General features: G+C 46.0%; 1 protein-coding gene across 1 annotated transcript; it reads right to left on the minus strand.

The window, feature by feature from the left end:
• Window positions 1-3,134: 3,134 nt before the first annotated feature.
• LOC142007167 (olfactory receptor 52E8-like) lies at window positions 3,135-4,094 on the minus strand. Its single transcript, XM_074983720.1, has one exon. The coding sequence runs from the start codon at window positions 4,092-4,094 to the stop codon at window positions 3,135-3,137; it is 960 nt and encodes a 319-aa protein (XP_074839821.1).
• Between the last annotated feature and the right edge of the window lie 16,417 nt (window positions 4,095-20,511).

Below are 20,511 nucleotides of genomic sequence, written 5' to 3' on the forward strand. Positions count from 1 at the left end.
TTTCCCGCACCGAAGTGGCCTAAGCAGGAAGGCCATGAGTCATGAGTAAGTTGGGTTTAAATGGGGTTCTGGTTCCACTGAGGCTGTGCTGCTGGGAGATGTGTCATGTCTCTGTTCCTGAGCCTTCAGAGAGCTGAGCTGAGCTGAGCTGAGCTGCCCTCGGTGTCTGTGCGACTCTGCTGTGGGATGTGACCCCAACTCTGTGCAGCCACTGGGGGAGACTGGATGTTGTAGCTCAGCAGACAGGCAGGGGCATTGCATTGGAAGCCCATCAAATGCCAGTCTGAAGGGCATCTCTGACCAGGGCCATCAGCAGTGCACCCAAAGTAAGCCCTGGGAAGTGTTTGGTGAGGCAATTGGAGAGTCTTGGGGAGCTGGCCTGAAACTAGTCTCAGGGCCTTGGCTCCTGGCACAAAGGTCCCCACTCCCAAAGCAATGAGCTACAACAAACTGTACTTGGGGAAGTACAGCCCTGTGGGATTTGCTGATGGGGCCTGAGGTCTCTGCTCCCAGCTCAGGTGCAGTCATTCTATCACAGGGGGATGTTCTTCCCCTAGCCCCTGCTGTGATTGGCTGGTCAGGACTGAACGGCTCTGATGGAAAGAAACACTGACACAGACTGAGCCTTGTGGTCCCCACTGGGCTCCCGGTGCTATTGTACACAGGGGGCGGTCGCCTCTTGTGCAGAACACCCCTGGCTTTTACACCACGCTGGGGAAATTGGCCAGTGAAAGTACCTGAGCCCTCGCTCCCACCCCTTTTATTCAGAGCACTGCCTGATGCTCAGGACTCCCCATGCACATTCCTGGGAGGTAAAGTCCTTGTAATCTCAACAAGTCTGGGTCCAGGATTCCGACGGGAACCATCCACCAACCTTGTTGAGGTCCATTAGGACAGGAGCCAGGTTGTCCCCATTCCAGAGTGTTCTTTGCTCTGCAAACATTCATGATGCATTGATGATTGGGTATAAAAAGTAAAGATAAAAATGTCACCAGGCTCTGGCCTGGGGGAGCCATGAACAGCCATAACTGGAATGCCAGGGTAGTTAAGGCTGTTCCTCACACATCCCAAGCCCCTGTCCAGGTTGAACACTTCCTTTGTTGGAGGCCAGAAGAGTTTCAGGGCCCCTCTTCCCAGTGTCAGATGCCCACCACAAGGGTCCAAAGCTTCTAATTATTGCCCTGCAAGGACGCATGCCTAAGGACTTTTTGCATTGGGCCCTCTGCTCAGGAGTTCCCTTGCTCTCCCAAGATGATCACCACACCCAACTCTGGACTGATCTAGCCCCAGCTCCCTGTGAGCTGCCAGTCTCAGGGGCCCAGTTCTCAAGGGCTACCAGCACCTCCATCCCCATTGCGATCAGTTTTCTCCCTAGAATCAACTTCCTGTGATCAGGTCAGAAAAAAGGGCAGATGTAGGAGAACAGGGAAGGAGAATTGACTTTGGCTCCCAAATAGTCTGCCAAGGTACCACACAAGAGGCTCTTATAAGGGAAGAAGTGAGGGCACGAGGAGATAGGACTTTTCTGTGTGGCTTTTTGTCAGGTATTGATGGATGTTTGGTAGGATGAGAGTGTTCTCCTAGTATGTCATGCTCACTCTGCACAGGCACAAGGCACAGCAGAGCTCAGGCAAAATGCCCAATGACCACATGGCCGGTTAAGGTAAGAGTGCACTCAGCCAGGTTTATTGTCAAGGAAGCACAGTACTTGTGTCTCTCAGACTCTACTCATCCATTAAGACATGCATGCCCCTAACAATGGACACAGCTCAGTTGGTGGTGGGATTTTCGGTATTTCGGGTTAACTTACTTTGAACTTGGTGCCATGTGAGGGGTAGCAGAAATGGAATACTCCGCTCAAAATAGCTGTTATTTTCAGAGGGGTGAATAGCCACAGAGCTGCTATGTCAGGATCCATCTGTATCTCAAAATAGCAGCAATCGTCTAGACAGAGCCTCACAGAGAGTTGTTGTGGATTAGACAGTAATAACAAGTCAACACAGAAGCCCATTGGTCCAGGAATGATTAGGGGTCATGGCTTTGGGGTGTATTTTCCTAGAGGCCAGACTGGAGGATCACAGGGGTCTCTTCTGACCTCTGAATCCGTGAATCTCAGCTTTCACTTACTTTTCAACTCAGGATATGCTGGGGGCCTGAGCCACATCCATTAGAGGAACAACATCCCCACAACACCACCCACCCCTTGTGTCCTTTCGGCTTTTCCACCTTCTCAGGCCACCCACAGCTGCTGCCTGTTTCCCACCAGTATTTGACCCAAACTGTCTTGCACTAGACACTTGATGAACTAGAAGAATTTCAGAGCACATCACTTATACTCCAAGAGGGCTCCCAGTATTCTCAGTGATGAGCCCCAGGAAGCAGGATCTCCCAGCGTACACCAGGATCACTGACCCAGCGTGTTGTGAAGGCCAAAAGTATAACTGTGCTTAGAAGAGCATTAGGCAGGGCATGGAGTCCAGGCCCACCTCTGGCTGTCAGCTCAAGTGGGCAGGTGCATTCAGCTTTGACACAGGAAGAGAACAACCCTTGTGGGCAATCTCCTTCCCATTCTCCAAAATGAGGGTTGATAAAAAAGATGACACTTGTGTTTTCCTTGATATGCTTTGGACTGGTGAGCTTTAGCCCTTTCCCCAGTGCTTCAAGGCCAGACTCCACAGGCTCTTGGTCATAAATATATTGGCTACACTTCTTCTCTGGTCCTCAGAGAGTCTGATCAGAGAATCACAGGGCTGGAAGGGACCTCAGGAGGTCATCTAGTCCAGCCCCCTCCTTCAAGCAGGATCAACCCCCACCAAGTCATCCCAGCCAGGACCTTGTCCAGCCGGGACTTAAAAAGCTCAAGGCATGGAGAATCCACCACCACCTCTCTAGGCAACGCATTCCAATGCTTTACCACCCGCGTGGTGAAGTAGTTTTTCCTAATATCTAGCCTACACCTTTCCCTCTTCAACTTCTGACCATTACTCCTGATGACCAATCTGCTTCTGTCAAGGTGAGAAGATGTCACTGCATCTGGCAGGCTTAGCCTAACACCCCACCGTGCAGTTCAGGTTCAGAGGCCTCAGACAGACATTGCTTTGGGACATGAGAAGATGTATTAGAGTCTTCCCCGATCAGCAGAAACAGGGGTGAGTAGGCCTTCTTCTGGAGACTATTCTCAGCACCCTCTCCCGGATCTCCTTTGCCCTCACCCCATAAATGATGGGGTTCAGCATTGGGGGCAGGAGCATATGGAAACTGGCAACCAGAATGTGGGCAGATCGGGGGATCTGCTGGCCAAACCTGTGCGTGAGGTACGAAAAAAGCACCGGGGTGTAAAATACAACCATCACACCCATGTGGGAACCACAGGTGCTCAAAGCCTTGAGGCGCGCGTCTTTGGAAGGGAGCTGGAAGACGGCCTGGAGAATACGAATATAGGACAAGAAAATCATGATCAAATCCATCACTAAAAGGGCAACTAAAAACAAGTCATACTCTCTGTTGGCCCTAATGTCTGCACAGGCCAGCTTGGCAATGCCCATATGCTCACAATAGGAATGGGCAAGGACCGGGGCACTACAGAATGGTAACTGATCAACAAGGATAATCATGGGGACAATGAGGACTCCAGGCCTCAGTATAATTGCTAGGCCTATCAGTACAATTCTCTTCTGTGCCAAGATCATGGTGTATCTGAGAGGGTCACAGATGGCCACGTATCTGTCAAAGGCCATGACCAGAAGAGTGGCTGACTCCATCCCTGTAAATGTGTGAATGAAGTACATCTGGATGAGGCAGCCCCCAAAGCTGATCTCTCTGAGATTGAACCAGAAAATACCCAGCATTCGAGGCACGGTAGCTGTGGAGAGGCCCAGGTCAGCGGCTGAGAGCACACACAGCAAGTAGAACATGGGCTGGTGCAGGCTGGGCTCTCTTTGGACAATGACTAGGATGGTGATGTTTCCCAACAGTGTAATGATGTACATAGCACAGAAGGGAATGGAGATCCAGAGATGTGAAGCTTCTAGCCCGGGAATGCCCAGCAGAGTGAATGTGGCATGGCGGGAGTAGGTGTAATTGAACTGTGACATCTCCAAGAGCTGCTGATCCCCTCATGTCTCATACAGAAGCTCCCTGCAAGAAAAAGTAGTGCAGCTTACAGTGGATAAGGATTCATAGAATCATAGGGCTGCAAGGGACCTCAGGAGATCTTTTAGTCCAGCACCCTTCTTGAAGCAGGATCAACCCCAACTAAGTCATCCCAGCCACGGTCTTGTTGAGCTGGGACTTAAACCTCCGGGGTTGGAGAATTCACCACCTCTCTAGGCAACACATTCCAGTGCTTCACCACCCGCCTGGTGAAGTAGTTTTTGTTAATATCCAATCTACTCCTCTCCTGTAACTTCAGACCATTGCTCCTTGTTCTGCTTCTGACACCACTGAGAACAGTTTCTCATCATCCTCTTTAGAGCTCCCCTTCAGGAAGTTGAAGGCTGCTATTAAATCTCCCCTTAGTCTTCTGTTCTATAAACTAAACAAGCCCAAATCCCTCAGCGTCTTCTCATAGGTCTTGTGCTCCATCCCCTTAATCATTTTTGTTTCCCTCCGCCGAGCCTACTCCAGCACATCCACAACCTTTTTATACTGGGGGCCCCAAACAGGACACAATATTCCAGATGTGTCCTCACCAGTGGCAAGCAGAGGGGAACAACAATCTCACTAGATCCGCTCAAAATGCTCCTCCTAATGTGCCCTAATATACCGTTAGATTTTTTGGCTACAAGGGCACAATGTTTACACATGTTCATCCTTTCCTCCACCATAATCCCTAGGTCTCTTTCTGCTGTACATCTGCTTAGCCAGTCAGTCCTCAGCCAGTGACAATGCTTGGGATTTTTCTGTCCCAAATGCAGGACTCTACACTTCCCCTTGTTGAACTGCATCAGATTTCTTTTGGCCCAATCCTCCAATTTATCCAGGTCACTATGGATCCTAGTTCTACCCTCCACCATATCTACCTGTCTTCCTAGTTTAGTGTTGTCCACAATTTGCTGAGGGTGCAGTCCAGGCCCTCATCCAAGTCATTAATAAAGATGTTAAACAACACCAGCCACAGAACTGAGCCTCGCGACACTCCATGTGAAACTGACCACCATCCAGACATTGAGCCATTGAGCAGTAGCCCAACCATCAAGCCTGCTTTGTATTCATCTTACAATCCATGGATCTAATCCATACTTCCTTAATTTATGGGCAAGAATGTTGTGGAGACTGTATCAAAACATTTGCTGAAGTCAAGGTATATCACATCCACTGACTTCCCTATGTTCATAGAGCCTGTTAACCTCCTCATAGAAGCTAATCCAATTCGTCAGGCATGATTTGCTGTTAGTGAATCCATGTTGACTGCTTTTGATCACTTTCCCCTCTTCCAAGTGCTCCAAAATAGATTTCTTGAGGATCCCCTCCATTATTTTCCCAAGCACTGATGTAAGGCTGACCGGTGTATAGTTCCCTGGATCGTCCTTCTTTCCTTTTCTAAAGACGGGCACTACATTTCCCTTTCTCCAGTCATCTGGGATCTCTCCCAATCTCCAAGAGTCTTAAAAGATAATGGCCAAAGGAACAGCAATGACATTTGCCAAGTCCTTCAGTCCCCTTAGGTGCACTAAATACAGACCCATGGATTTGTGTACGTCTAATTTTTTCTATGTAGCTTTTTACTCATTCCTTTCCCACCAAAGGCTTCCCTCCTCCTTCCCACACTGTATTGTCTAGCACCACGGTGTGGGAGCTGTTCTTGCGCAGGGCGACTCAGGCAAAAACAAAACAAAAAAAAATTGAGTATTTCAGCTTTTCTTACATCACCTGTCACTGGGTTACCTCTCTCATCCAGTAATGGCCTCACACCTTATCTGAGAACCCTCTTATTGTTAACATGCCCCCAGAAACCCTTCCTGTTACATTCACATCCCTTGCCAGCTGCAGTTCCAATTGTGCCTTTGCTGTCCTGATTAGTGCCTGGCATTTTCCAGCCATATATTTATACTCCTCCTTAGTCATCTGTACAAGTTTCTACTTTTTATACACATTCGTTTTTAGCTTAAGCTGACCAAGGATTTCCCTGTTAAGCCAAGCTGGTTGCCTACCACATTTGTGTTTCCTGTAGTGGGATGGTTTGTTCCCGTGCCTTCAGCAAGACTTCTTTAAAATATTGTCAGTTCTGCTGAACTCATTTTCCCTTGATCTTCTTTTCTCAGAGTATTCTTCCCATCAGTATTCTCAGGGAGTCTGAGTCTGCTCTTTTGAAATCAAGGGTCTGTACATTACTGCTCACCTTTCTTTCTTTTGTAAGTGCTACTCATCTAAACAGCATGTAAGAGACAAAGAGAGACTTTGCAGAAAGAGAAACTATTACGCGAAGAAAGTGAAGCCATCGGCTGAGATGAGAATCGCTGTAATCTAGGGAGGCCTCCAGAGAGAGTAGGAGCTCCGGAGCAAGAGACTTTCCCACCAGGAAAAGTGAAGCCATGAATAGGGCCAGACTGGAGGTAATGATGGAACTACAACACCCTGGAAATTTCTAAACCTTGCTAGCTTAGAAAGTGTTGTTCTAACTCAGGACATTCCAGAGCAGCGATGGATAAATTTGGTAACAAAACTGGGCCACTTTCACAGTCTGATAACTATGAGCCAAAGAAGTGGGAGGAAGAACTGAATCAGAAAATTGTGAATGTCAGTTGGGAATTGTTTAATAATAATGGCCAAGCTTCCCAAGTGGTCACAATCCCACAGATGTGGCCACGGTCATGGTGGCTAAAATTCTGTCCTGGTTCAGAGGGGAGGGGAAAGCAGGCATGAAAATAAATGAAAGCCTAGGGAAGTTATAGAGTGTATCATACTGATAAGAGAAGCCAGGGGACACAAGGGCTGTGTCTACACTACCTCCCCACCTCAAAGGGCGCATGGTAAGTAGGGTGTTGGGAGATGATTAATGAAGTGCTGCGCTGCTTATGCAGCTCTCCATTAAGCTAATTCTCCCCCGCAACAACTCCTGAGTGTTAACTTTGAAGTTCCGGCTCACGTGTAGCTGCGGCTAACCCTCCGGTACTTTGAAGTGCCACTTTCAGAATGCACACTGCCCTTGTAGATGGAATCCTTTCCACAGGATCCCCCTGACTTCAAAAGCCCCTTCTTGCTAAAACAAAATGGGAAGAAGGAGCTTTTGAAGTCGGGGTGTCCTCTCGAACAAACTCTGACTACAAGAGCAGCATGCATTACAAAAGCGGCACTTTCAAATTGTGCGCAGCCACCATTAAGCTAATGAGGCACTGAGTATCCATTTCAGCACCTCGTTAGCATCTTCCAAACTCTCTCAGTAACATGCCCCTTTCAAACATGCAGGGGTAGTGTAGATGTAACTTCTATGAGGAATGGCGACTATTGATATTTTGAAATAGGTTCTGTTAAGACAGTGAGTAGAGCCTATTTTGAAATAGGCCATAATGAATCCAATGGCTTTATTACAAAATAGGCTGCATTGATAGACAGATAGATACTGTATTTCAAAATAGGTAAGTGCTAGGTTTGAAATGCCTTTTGGATGTGACTGCACTTGGCCAAAATTTCGAAAGGGCCATGCTAATGGCCAAATCGGAAAATACTAAAGAGACGCTGAAATGAATATTCAGCACCTCATGAGCAAGCTGCTGGCCACAGCATTTGGAAAGTGCCACGTTTTTATAATGTGTGGCTCATCTACACAGGGCCCTTTTCGAAAGGACCCTGCAAACATGGAAATCATCTGATAGGAATAAGGGGATTTCCATGTTTGCGGGGCCCTTTCAAAAAGGGCCCTGCGTAGACAAGGCACACGTGATCAAAACGTGGCTCTTTCGAAATGCTGCGTCCGGCAGCATGCTAATGAGCTGCTGAATATTCATTTCCGTGCCTCATTAGTAGTCTCTGATTTGGCCATTAGCATGGCCTTTCGAAATTTTGGCCCAGTGTAGACTTGGCTTTTATGTGTAGCTGTGTTATTTCTAAAAAAGCTGTTTCAGAATAGCTCTCTGGAATAGCTTATATTGAAATAAGGCTGCTATGTAGACATACTCGAAGACATCCACATTGCCCAGGGCATTAGTCTTCAAGAAAGGTGTGAAACAGCATCTACAGTAGAAACTTAGAAGTACAAACACCAGAGTCACTAAGTGACTAATCAGACACACGTTTTATTGTGAACCACATGTACGCAATCAGGCAGAAGCAGAGGGAAAACAAATGAAAGAACAAAAGCAAATACTGGATAGTTTTGTGTTAAAAGTAGACAGAGTTAGGAATATTCACAGGAATGGGACACATGCTACTTAATTTGGTTCATCAACTGGTCCTCCCAGTGACAGGTCACACTTCCCCACTGCTCCCCAACCCCCAAACACTGCTTCCGCCCCCACTGTATAAACCATGGATTCAATTTTTTACTCCCTTTTTATCCGAAGAAGTGGGTTTTACCCATGAAAGCTCATGACCTAATAAATCTATTTGTCACTAACATATTATAGGAATGTTTATTATTTATTTTTTAATGATTTCTTTGTTTTCTTATTATTTATTATTTATTGATTTCTTTGTTTCGGTCTTCACTGAGAAATCTGAAGGAATGCCTGACTTAGAGAATGCTATTTGGAAGGTGGTAAGGTGATTGGGAACAGCCAGCATGGTTTTGTTAAAAACAGATCATGTCAAACCAATCTAATAGCTTTTTTTGATAGAATAACAAGTCTTGTGGATAAGGGAGAAGCGCTGGATGTGGTATACCTAGACTTCCGTAAAGCATTTGACACAGTCTCACATAATATACTTATCAATGGTAGGCATCCTTCAGTCTGCATAGACTATGGATTGCGCCCTTTACAGTGGGGTTCCGCAGGGGTCTGTTTTAGGACCGGTTCTGTTCAATAGCTTCATAAACGATTTAGATATTGACATAGAAAGTACACTTATTAAGTTTGCAGATGATACCAAGCTGGGAGGGGTTGCAACTTCTTTGGAGGATAGGGTCATAATTCAAAAGGATCTGTATAAACTGGAGAAATGGGCTGAGGTTAACAGGATGAAGTTTAAAAAGGACAAATGCAAAGTGCTTCACTTAGGAAGGAACAATCAGTGTCACACGTACAGAATGGGAAAGGACTGCCTAGGAATGAGTACAGCAGAAAGGGACCTAGGGGTTATAGTGGACCACAAGCTAAATGTGAGTCAACAGTGTGATGCTGTTGCGAAAAAGGCAAACATGATTCTAGGATGTATTAACAGGTGTGTTGTGAACAAGACACGAGAAGTCATTCTCCCGCTCTACTCTGCGCTGGTTAGGCCTCAGCTGGAGTATTGTGTCCAGTTCCGGGCAAGTCAGTTCAAGAAAGATGTGGAGAAATTAGAGAGGGTCCAGAAAAGAGTGACAAGAATGATCAAAGGTCTAGAGAACATAACCTATGAAGAAAGGCTGAAAGAATTGGGCTTGTTTAGTTTGGAAAAGAGAAGATTGAGGGGGGACATGATAGCAGTTTTCAGGTATTTATAAGGGAGTCATAAGGCAGAGGGAGGGAACTTGTTCTTCCTTGCCTCTGAGGATAGAACAAGAGGCAATGAACTTAAATTGCCACAGGGGAGGTCCAGGTTGGACATTAGGAAAAAGTTCCTAACTGTCAGGGTGATCAAACACTGGAAGGAATTGCCAAGGGAGGTGGTAGAATATACATCACTGGAGCTATTTAAGAAGAGGTTAGACAGATGGCTTTCAGGGATGGTCTAAAAATGCTTGGTACTGCCATGAGGGCAGGGGGCTGGACTCGATGGCCTCTCAAGTTCCCTTTCAGTCCTACTCTTCTATGATTCTATGAAGCTACAGACTAACACAGCTACCCCTTGGAGAGGGTTTAAAAAAAAAGAAATGTTAAAAATAAAACAAGATCTGGCAAAGGCAGGAAACAGTGGAGAAGGAGGCATGTTATTAGTTAAAACTCAGTCTAGGAATACAGGTAATGTCAATCAACAAGATGGTTTCTAGAAAACAAATGATGTCAAGCAACCCTGATTTCTTGCTTTCCTGGTAGTAGCAGCATCCTTCAGTCCATGTAGACTATGGATCTTGCCCTTCATATTTCTATTTGGCATCATCATTTGCAGGGGCGACTGTGACTGTGAAGGCCCACATGAGAGTGACAGTCCTTGGTGCATCTGTTGCATGTGTAGTGGGTGTCTGGCAGGTAACTGTGGCGGGACAGTACCCTACTGGCTGGGGGCTGCCCAGCTTGAGGCGGGCGGTGACTGTCCAGTGAGATGCGATGATCTCTCCCACCATCGAAGGCAACCCCTGGCGCTCGTTCTGTACGCCAATCGAGCAAGAGCTTATAACCGGTATCTGTTATCTCCCATGTTGGTTCAATGTTGTTAAGCGATGTTGGAGTACCTCTCCAGGCGCGAGCCTGGGCAATTTCTTATTTTTTTGGGACCCTGGGCTGCCCAGACGCCAGGGCCCCCCTCTCGGCTTTACTGATATAGTCCAAAGGAGAGGATAACCCCTACGTCTGGTACCAGCTCAGATGTAGGAGTTGCCGGATCAATGCCAGAAGCTGGCACAGAACCGCCTGAGGACTCTCCTCCGGATTTTCTGTCAGGGTTTACTCCCTTAGCCTTGCTCCTTCCCAGGATACCTGCCAGGCAGTGGGGCAAATCTCCTTTCCTGGAGATTTATTTCATCAAGGGAACCAGCAAAATGCAACAGACTCTGAGTTCTCTGCGGAACATGAGTTCACAACATTCAGCTGAGACAAACATATTACAATTTCAGTAGTGCAGCCATTAAATGTACTTAAACAAGCTGAGAGATCTCAGAAAGAAGATATGAAGGGGCCATGGACAGGGAATGGGGCTAGTCCAAGTGGTGAGTTGCAGAGATTAGTTCTAAGTGTGAAGCTATTCAATATTTTCATGAATGACCTTGTGGGAAATAGAAAACTCCGACTGACACAATTTGTGGGTGACCCAAAAATGGGCAGAGAGACTATGTTGAGCAGAACAGGGTAAATATGTTAAAGGATCTGGAATATTTGTTGACATGGGGCAATGGAAATAAGATGTTTTATTTTAGTCAAATGCAGAGTTGCCCTCTCAGAACAGGGAACACAGGCCCAACCCGTGTTCTTCAGCACTGTACTGTGGAATGCAGGGACGATAAGAATGATTTAGGGGTTACTGTGGACAACCACGAACATTTTAGAAACATACATCCCATGGAACCGGAAGAGGCTTCAGGAGGTCATAAATGCCTGACAGTGAGAAGCCTGAGGAACATATGTTAATTATCTTAAATTATAATAATGGGCTCTGTAAGCTAACAAAAAAAGAAAAAAAAAAAGGCAGAGGAAGGACCAAAGACTGGAGTCAGAAGCCTGCAAAATAAAATAAGGTCAGAACTCTTCTCACCAACTCTGTGTTCGCAGCCAGAGATCTTGGGTGAGAAAGCAGAAAGTGACAGTTCCTCAGCATTAACATGGCCTCAGAATTTGGCATTGTACTACGAGTCTGCTAACATTTTTCCTCCCAAGGGATCCTCTCTGCCACTGAAACCCTGCCATCATCCAGCCACGGGGGACAGCAAAGGGGGACCTTATGGCCAGTGTTACTGGAGAAATCTCATTCTTCAGGGCAGGGGCCCTGGCATGTGTAATGGCTCTGCAGAACATGAAGGACCACAGATTTACTCTCTGTCCCAACATATGCACATTGCACTGGGGTTGTCAAGCAGGTGAGCCCCAAAGTAAACGAGAGATACTTGTGAACCTACCTAGGAATCCCACAGAGGTAGCTGTGCCCCACACCTCGCTCACCCCAGCATCTGCAGCAATAGACAATGATGAGAGCAGACAGAAGTTTATAAAACAGCTCTGTGCAGTCCCCAGTGAGGTTCACTCAGCCTCTAGGGAAAAGTGAGCATCTGCTTGTAAACAGGCTGGAAACAAGCGATACACTCGCAAATAATTCTGTATTCTTGCCTGTGGTTCTGTGCTCTTCCTCTGTCTTTAGGAGTAAACAGCAATTAAGAGGTCTTCCCAAAGTCAGATGAGAATTTCTACACTCTGTGCTCAGTAAAGGTATAATTGGCTGTTCTGTGTATTTGTTTATATTTAAAAATGAACATTGTTAATGGGAAATCCTGGGGACAATTCTTAGGTCTCTGCAGAGCCCAATACACTGGAAATGCCCAGGATGATGAGTAGATGGTAGACAGACACAGAGAAAGATGACTGAGGGAAGATACTAAGGCACAACCGACTGTTGCTTTCAGATCACAAACCAGTAATTCTCATCAGTAACTATCATCATACCTGCAACATCTTTCACTGAAGGAGCTGCCAAACCCCCAGCAAATGATGTCTGGGAGCCTGTCCCCTTTTTAAAGTGAGACACGGGGAGATGTGAGTTGCTGAGGTAACATCTCAAATGACAGAGGCAACTCAGGAGTCCTGACTTCCTCCCTGTCATGTACCCAACAGGATGTTACAAAAAGGAGAGAGAAAAATTATTCTCCTTATCTTCTGATTACAGGACAAGAAACAATGGGCTTAAATTGAAACAAGCGTGGTTTAAATCGACCTTAGGAAAAAATCCTAACTGTCAAGGTGCTGAAGTATCTGAATAAATTGCCTTGGGAGGTTGTAGAATCACCATCATGGGAGATATTAACAACAGGTTTACAGGATAAAATAAAAAAAAAAAAAAAAAAACAAGTTAAATATTATTTGGAAAAAATTAGATGCCTGCAAGTAGTCAGGGCCTGATTAAACGCATCCTGGAATACTCAAGGAGCAGATAGAGGAGGTTTCTCAGCCTCTAGCTATCATCTTTCAAAAGTCCTGGAAGTTAGGAGAGATTCCCGAAGACTGGAAAAGGGTAGTGCCCATCTGTAAAAAGGGAATAAAGAACAATCTAGGATACTGCAGAGCAATAAGTTTAACTTCTGTGCTGGGAAAGATAATGGAGGAAATAATTAAGGAATTCATCTGGAAACATCTGGAAGAAATTAAGGTGATAGGTAACTGCCAGCATGGATTTGTAAAGAGCAAGCCATGCCTAACCAATCTGGTGGCTTTTTGTGAACAAGGTAACAAGTCTTGTGGAAGAAAATAGTTGTCATGTAGCACTCTAAAGACTAACAAAATAATTTGTTAGGTGATTAGTTTTCCTGGGACAGACCCTCTTCTTCAGATCATAGCCATACCAGAACAGACTCCATATATAAAGCACAGAGGTCCGAAAATTTTTACCAAGGTTGACAAATCAGAAAAATTGTTACCAAAGTTGGCAAATCAGATGGAAAAGCAGAAAGAGGAGGGTCGGGGTGGGGAAGTTAAGTTTTAGGTTAAACATCAAAGTATGTGCAAGAGTTCTTATAATGGGTCAGGTAACTGTTGTCCCCATTTAAACCATGTGTTAATGTGTCAGATTTCAATAAAAATGCTAGTTCCGAACATGCTCTCTGTAGACAGTTGTTAAAGTCTCTTTTCTCCGGAACACAGACTTTCAGGCCTTCAACAGAATGTCCCCCTGCATTAAAGTGCTGGCTGACAGGTTCGTGCATTTGGAGACTTTTGATGTCTCCTCTGTGTCCATTAATTCTTTGGAGAGAGTGTTTGCAGTTTGTCCAGTACACACAATGTGTGGGCATTGCTGGCACATGATGGCAAATGTGACTCCAGTTGAGGAACAGGAGAATGTGCCTGTGATTCTGTAATTAAAGTTGTTAGGTCCAGTGACAGTATCTCCAGAATAGATATGTGGACAGAGCTGGCAACAGGGCTTGTTGCAAGAAGTTCCAGGATTAGTATTATTGTAGTATAGCCTGTGATTGCTAGTGAGGATCCTCATAAGGTTGGGAGGTTTTCCATAGGAGAGAACAGTCCTGTCACCGGGGGCCTTCTGGAGCGTGGCATCATGATTTAGGAAAGGTTGTAGGTCTTTAATGATACGCTGAAGTGGTTTGAGTTGGGGGCTGTAGGTAATAAGAAGTGGTCTTCTGTTCTTGGCTTTTTGGGTCTATCTGAGAGTAGCTGGTTTCTGGGTATTTGTCTGACCCTCTCAATTTGTTTTTTTACTTCTCCTGGTGGGTAATTAAAGTTTATGAGTGTTTGGCAGGGATCTTGTAGTTTTTGGTCTCTGTCAGTAGGATCAGAGCAAATGTGATTGAATCACAGAGCTTGCGCGGATGGATCATGTGGTGTGTGCAGGATGGAAGCTAGAAGCATGTAGGTAAGTGTAGCAGTCAGTGGCTATCCGGTGGAGACTGGGATTGATCCAGTCATTGGGAGAAGCGGTGAATGTGGTACACCTAGACTTTAGTAAGGCATTTGACATGGTCTCACATGATGTTCTTATCCACAAACTAAGTAAAAGCAACTTAGATGGGGCCACTATACAGTGGGTGCATAACTAGCTGGTTAACCATTCTCAGAGGCTACGTCTACACGTGAAGCCAACATCGAAATAGACGTCTACACGTCCTCCAGGGCTGGCAACGTCGACGTTCAACATCGACGTTGCACAGCACCACATCGAAATAGGCGCTGCGAGGGAACGTCTACACGCCAAAGTAGCACACATCGAAATAAGGGTGCCAGGCACAGCTGCAGACAGGGTCACAGGGCGGACTCAACAGCAAGCAGCTCCCTCAAAGGGCCCCTCCCAGACACAGTTGCACTAAACAACACGAGATCCAAGGAGCCGACAACTGGTTGCGGACCCTGTGCCTGCAGCATGGATCCCCACCTGCCGCAGCAGCAGCCAGAAGCCCTGGGCTAAGGGCTGCTGCCCACGGTGACCATAGAGCCCCGCAGCGGCTGGAGAGAGAGCATCTCTCAACCCCTCAGCTGATGGCCGCCATGGCGGACCCCGCTATTTCGAAGTTGCAGGATGTGCAACGACTACACGGTCCCTACTTCGACGTTGAACGTCGAAGTAGGGCACTATTCCTATCCCCTCATGGGGTTAGCGACTTCGACGTCTCGCCGCCTGACGTCGAAGTTAACTTCGAAATAGCGCCCGGCGCGTGTAGCCGTGACGGGCGCTATTTCGAAGTTAGTGTCACTCCTTCGAAGTAGCGTGCACGTGTAGACATGGCTAGAGAGTTGTTATTAAGCTCAAGCTGAGACCCAAGAAGCTGTACTGCTCTAAACCTGCTGGAAGGCCCCGCATTGACGCCAGAAAGACGGCAAACTCGGAGAAAGCTGAAAAGTTCAGAGAGACCCTCCAGGAAAATCTGCACAGCGGCCCTGGGGGTGTCGATGCAACATCCAAATGGCAACATCTGAGGGATACAGTTTACAACATGGCCTTTTCAGTGTTTGGAAGAAGAGCTAGAAACACGAACGACTGGTTCGAAGCTAACTCTGATGAGATGATTCCAGTCATTGAAAAGAAGCGCGCTGCACTCCTGGAGTACAAACGCTCACCTAGTCAGAGTACCCAGGAAGCACTTAGAGAGGCCAGAAGAACAGTACAGCAGACAGCCAGGCGCTGTGCCAACAACCACTGGCTCCAGCTATGTAACCGGGGTGTGTGCTAACAGGAGGGAGTTTGGAGAGGCTCTCCTGGAGGAGGAGAAGGAAGGAGCAAACTAAAGCACCTTGGGGTAAGTGGCTGCTTATATTTGGAGGTTTTGGGCTTGTGTGTTTGTTTGGAGTTTGTTTGTTTGGAGTGCTGAGCTGAGTGTTTGTTTGTTTGTTTTGAAAGGCCGTGTACTCAGGCAGGCAGGCAGTTGGAAGCTGATTAGGTTTGAATTGAAACACCGTGTGCTGATTGGCTGAGCTGTAGGCAGAGGGAGGAGCTATCAGGGAGGCCGAGCACTTAAAACCTGCTAGTAAGCGACCAGGGAGCTTTGCGACCGGGTGCTGGCAACCAGGGTGCGTGCTAACAGGAGGGAGTTTGGAGAGGGGAGTTTAGAGGGGGAGCTTGGAGGGAGCCAGTGACTTACTTCTGTTGCCCTTAAACTAAATCCTTTATAACAACCTCTATCTGAAACATTTAATTAACCCTCATATATAACTAGAGTAGGAAATGGAGGCAGAAGCCCAGCAGCAGAGTGGGGGCTATCCTGTTTATTGTGTCGAGTGCAGTATGTATGACTACCTACCCTGTGGGCGGGTGGCGTATGTGTGCGCTCGATGCAAGGAGCTCCTGGCCCTCAGAGACCGAGTGCGTGCTTTGGAGGCCAGGGTGGCTGAACTGGAGGAGCTAAGGAAGGCAGAGGTGTTTGTGGATGAGACTTTCCGGGACATAGTAGGGCTGTCCCACCTCCAATCTGACAGTCCTGAGGCTGTTACGGAGGATGAAAGGCTCAGGGAAGGAGAGCAGTCAAGGGGAGCAGAGGGAAACCATCCCGTAGTTGGGACCCTCCTTCCAGAGGGTGATGTTGTATCCTCTCGTGCCGAGGATACTTCTCCGGGGGAGGGAGCGCCAGCTGTTAGGAAGAAGCAGGTTTTAGTAGTGGGGGATTCGATCATTAGAAATATAGATAGTTGGGTTTGTGATGACCGGGAGAACCGTATGGTGACTTGCCTGCCTGGTGCGAAGGTTGCGGATCTCTCGAGGCATCTAGACAGACTTATGGGCAGTGCTGGGGAGGAGCCGGTCGTCGTGGTACATGTTGGTACCAATGACATAGGGAAGGGTAGAAGAGATGTTCTGGAGGCCAAATTTAGGTTACTAGGAAAGAGACTGAAATCCAGAACATCTTTGGTGGCATTCTCTGAAATGCTTCCAGTTCCACGCGCAGGGCCAGATAGACAGGCAGAACTTCAGAGTCTCAATGCGTGGATGAGACGATGGTGTAGGGAAGAGGGGTTTAGATTTATTAGGAACTGGGGACACTTTTGGGGTAGGGGGAGCCTATACAGGAAGGATGGGCTCCACCTAAATCAAGGTGGATCCAGACTGCTGGCATTAAACATTAAAAAGGACATAGAGCAGTTTTTAAACTAAGAGGTGGGGGAAAGCCGATTGGTGCGGGGGAGCACCTGGATCGGACGGAGACTTCTCTTACACGAGGCTCCATAGACAGGGATTCCCTAGAAGTTAGTCAGATAGGGAACGTGGGAAATAATATATGGGCAAGATCAGATGTGAAACAATCGTGCATAAAAAAATCCACCACGTCTGTGAAAGGCGGACATATAAATAGTGGTAGTTTTCTAACATGCTTTTACACTAATGCTAGGAGTCTGTCTAATAAGATGGGTGAACTGGAGTACCTCATATCAAAGGAGGAAGTTGACATAATAGGCATCTCAGAAACATGGTGGAATGAGGACAATCAGTGGGACACTATCATACCGGGATATAAATTATATCGGAAAGACAGAAGAGGTCGTGCGGGTGGCGGAGTGGTACTATATGTGAAGGATAATATAGAATCAAATGAAGTAAAAATCCTAAAGGAATCAAAATGTTCCATAGAATCATTATGGATAACAATTCATTCCTCTAATATGAATATGGCATTAGGAATATATTACCGACCACCTAACCAGGACAGTGATAGTGATGCTGAAATGTTAAGGGAGATTAGAGAGGCTATCAAAATAAAAAACACAGTAATAATAGGAGATTTCAATTATCCCCATATTGATTGGGTGCATGTCACCTCAGGACGGGATTCAGAGATTAAATTTCTTGATGCCTTAAATGACTGCTGCTTGGAGCAGCTAGTACAGGAACCCACAAGGGGAGAGTCGATTCTCGATCTAGTCTTGACTGGAACGCAGGATCTGGTCCAAGAGGTAACTGTTACTGGACCGCTTGGAAATAGTGACCACAATATAATAACTTTTAATATTCCTGTGTTGGGAAGAACACCGCAGCGGTCAAACACTCTGGCATTTAATTTCAAAAAGGGGAATTACACTAAAATGAGGAAGCTAGTTAAACAGAAACTAAAAGGTAGAGTAATTAAACTAAAATCCCTGGAAGCTGCATGGAAACTGTTTAAAGACACCATACTAGAGGCCCAACTTAAATGTATACCCCAAATAAAAAAACACAGTAAGAGACCTAACAAAGAACCACCATGGCTAAACAGCCATGTTAAAAAGGCAGTGAGAGAGAAAAGGGCAGCTTTTAAAAAGTGGAAGTCAAATCCTAGTGAGGAAAATAGAAAGGAACATAAACACTCCCAAATTAACTGTCATAATGTAGTAAGAAAAGCCAAAAAAGAGTTTGAGGAACAGCTAGCCAAAAATTCAAAAAACAATAGTAAAATGTTTTTTAAATACATTAGAAGCAGGAAGCCTGCTAAAAAAGCAGTGGGGCCCTTGGATGATAAAGATATAAAAGGAGCGATCAAGGAAGACAGTGCCATTGCGGAGCGATTAAATGATTTCTTTGCTTCAGTCTTCACGGCTGAAGATGATACAGAGGTTCCTAAATCTGAGCCAGCCTTTTTAGGCGACAAATCTGAGGAACTCACTCAGATTGAAGTGACATTAGAGGAGGTTTTGGAATTAATTGATAAGCTGAATAGTAACAAGTCTCCAGGACCAGATGGCATTCACCCAAGGGTTCTGAAAGAACTCAAATGTGAAATTGCGGAGTTATTAACAGTGGTTTGTAACCTATCCTTTAAATCCACTTTGGTACCAAATGACTGGAAGACGGCCAATATAACACCAATATTTAAAAAAGGCTCTAGAGGAGATCCTGGCAATTATAGACCGATAAGTTTAACATCAGTACCAGGTAAATTAGTAGAAACACTAGTAAAGAGTAAAATTGCAAGGCACATAGAAGAGCACGAATTGTTGGGCAAAAGTCAGCATGGTTTCTGCAGAGGGAAGTCGTGTCTGTCTAATCTATTAGAATTCTTTGAAGGGGTTAATAAACATGCGGACAAGGGGCACCCAGTGGACATAATATACCTAGATTTCCAGAAAGCCTTTGACACGGTCCCACACCAAAGGCTTTTATGTAAATTAGGTGGTCATGGGATAGGAGGAAAGGTCCTTTCATGGATCGGGAATTGGTTAAAAGACAGAAAACAAAGGGTTGGAATAAATGGTAAATTTTCACAATGGAGGGGGGTAACTAGTGGTGTTCCCCAGGGCTCAGTCCTGGGACCGATCCTGTTCAACTTGTTCATCAATGATCTAGAAAATGAGGTAAGCAGTGAGGTGGCCAAGTTTGCAGATGACACCAAGTTGTTCAGGACAGTCAAAAGCAAAAGGGATTGTGAAGAACTACAAAAAGATCTCAGCAAACTGAGTGATTGGGCAGCAAAATGGCAAATGAAATTTAATGTGGGTAAGTGTAAGGTAATGCATGTTGGAAAAAATAACCCAAATTACACGTACTACATGATGGGGTCAAATTTAGCTACGACAGATCAGGAAAGGGATCTTGGAGTTATAGTGGATAGTTCTCTGAAGACATCCACGCAGTGTGCAGCGGCAGTTAGTAAGGCAAATAGGATGTTAGGAATTATTAAAAAAGGGATCGATAATAAGACAAAAGATATCATACTTCCCCTATATAAAACTATGGTACGCCCACATCTCGAGTACTGCGTGCAGATGTGGTCTCCTCACCTCAAAAAAGATATATTGGCATTAGAAAAGGTTCAGAAAAGGGCGACTAAGATGATTAGGGGCTTGGAAAGGGTCCCATATGGGGAGAGGCTAGAGAGACTGGGACTTTTCAGTTTGGAAAAGAGGCGATTGAGGGGCGATATGATAGAGGTATATAAAATCATGAATGGTGTGGAGAAAGTGAATATAGAAAAATTATTTACCTTTTCCCATAATACAAGAACTAGGGGACACCAAATGAAATTGATGGGTAGTAGGTTCAAAACTAATAAAAGGAAATTTTTCTTCACACAGCGCACAGTCAACCTGTGGAACTCCTTGCCCGAGGAGGCTGTGAAGGCCAGGACTCTCTTAGGGTTTAAAAAAGAGCTTGATAAACTTTTGCAGGTCAGGTCCATAAATGGCTATTAGCCAGGGATAAAGTATGGTGCCCTAGCCTTCATAACAAGGGCAGGAGATGGATGGCAGGAGATAAATCACTTGTCTTCTGTTCTCCTTCTCTGGGGCACCTGGCATTGGCCACCGTCGGCAGATGGGATGCTGGGCTTGATGGACCTTTGGTCTGACCCAGTATGGCCATTCTTATGTTCTTATGTTCTTATGCTATGCAGCAGGATCCAGACCTGTGCTGCCTTTGGTAATCTCAGAGGAATGTACGAGGGTATGAGGAAGGCATTAGGACCCACCCAGAACAAGACGGCACCTCTGAAATCCAAATCTGGTGAAGTCATCGCTGACAAAGCCAAACAGATGGAGCGCTGGGTTGAGCACTACTCCGAGCTGTACTCATGCGAGAACATTGTGGTTGATGCAGCCCTCGATGCCGTCGAGCTCCTACCAGTAATGGAAGAACTGGATCAAAAACCGACTGTGGATG

The sequence above is a fragment of the Carettochelys insculpta genome, chromosome 1, assembly GCF_033958435.1.
Source record: "Carettochelys insculpta isolate YL-2023 chromosome 1, ASM3395843v1, whole genome shotgun sequence".
NCBI lineage: Eukaryota > Metazoa > Chordata > Testudines > Carettochelyidae > Carettochelys > Carettochelys insculpta.

Coding starts and splice junctions, on each gene's coding strand:
- LOC142007167 (XM_074983720.1), bottom strand. CDS start 4,094: ATGTCACAGTTCAATTACACCTACTCCCGCCATGCCACATTCACTCTG.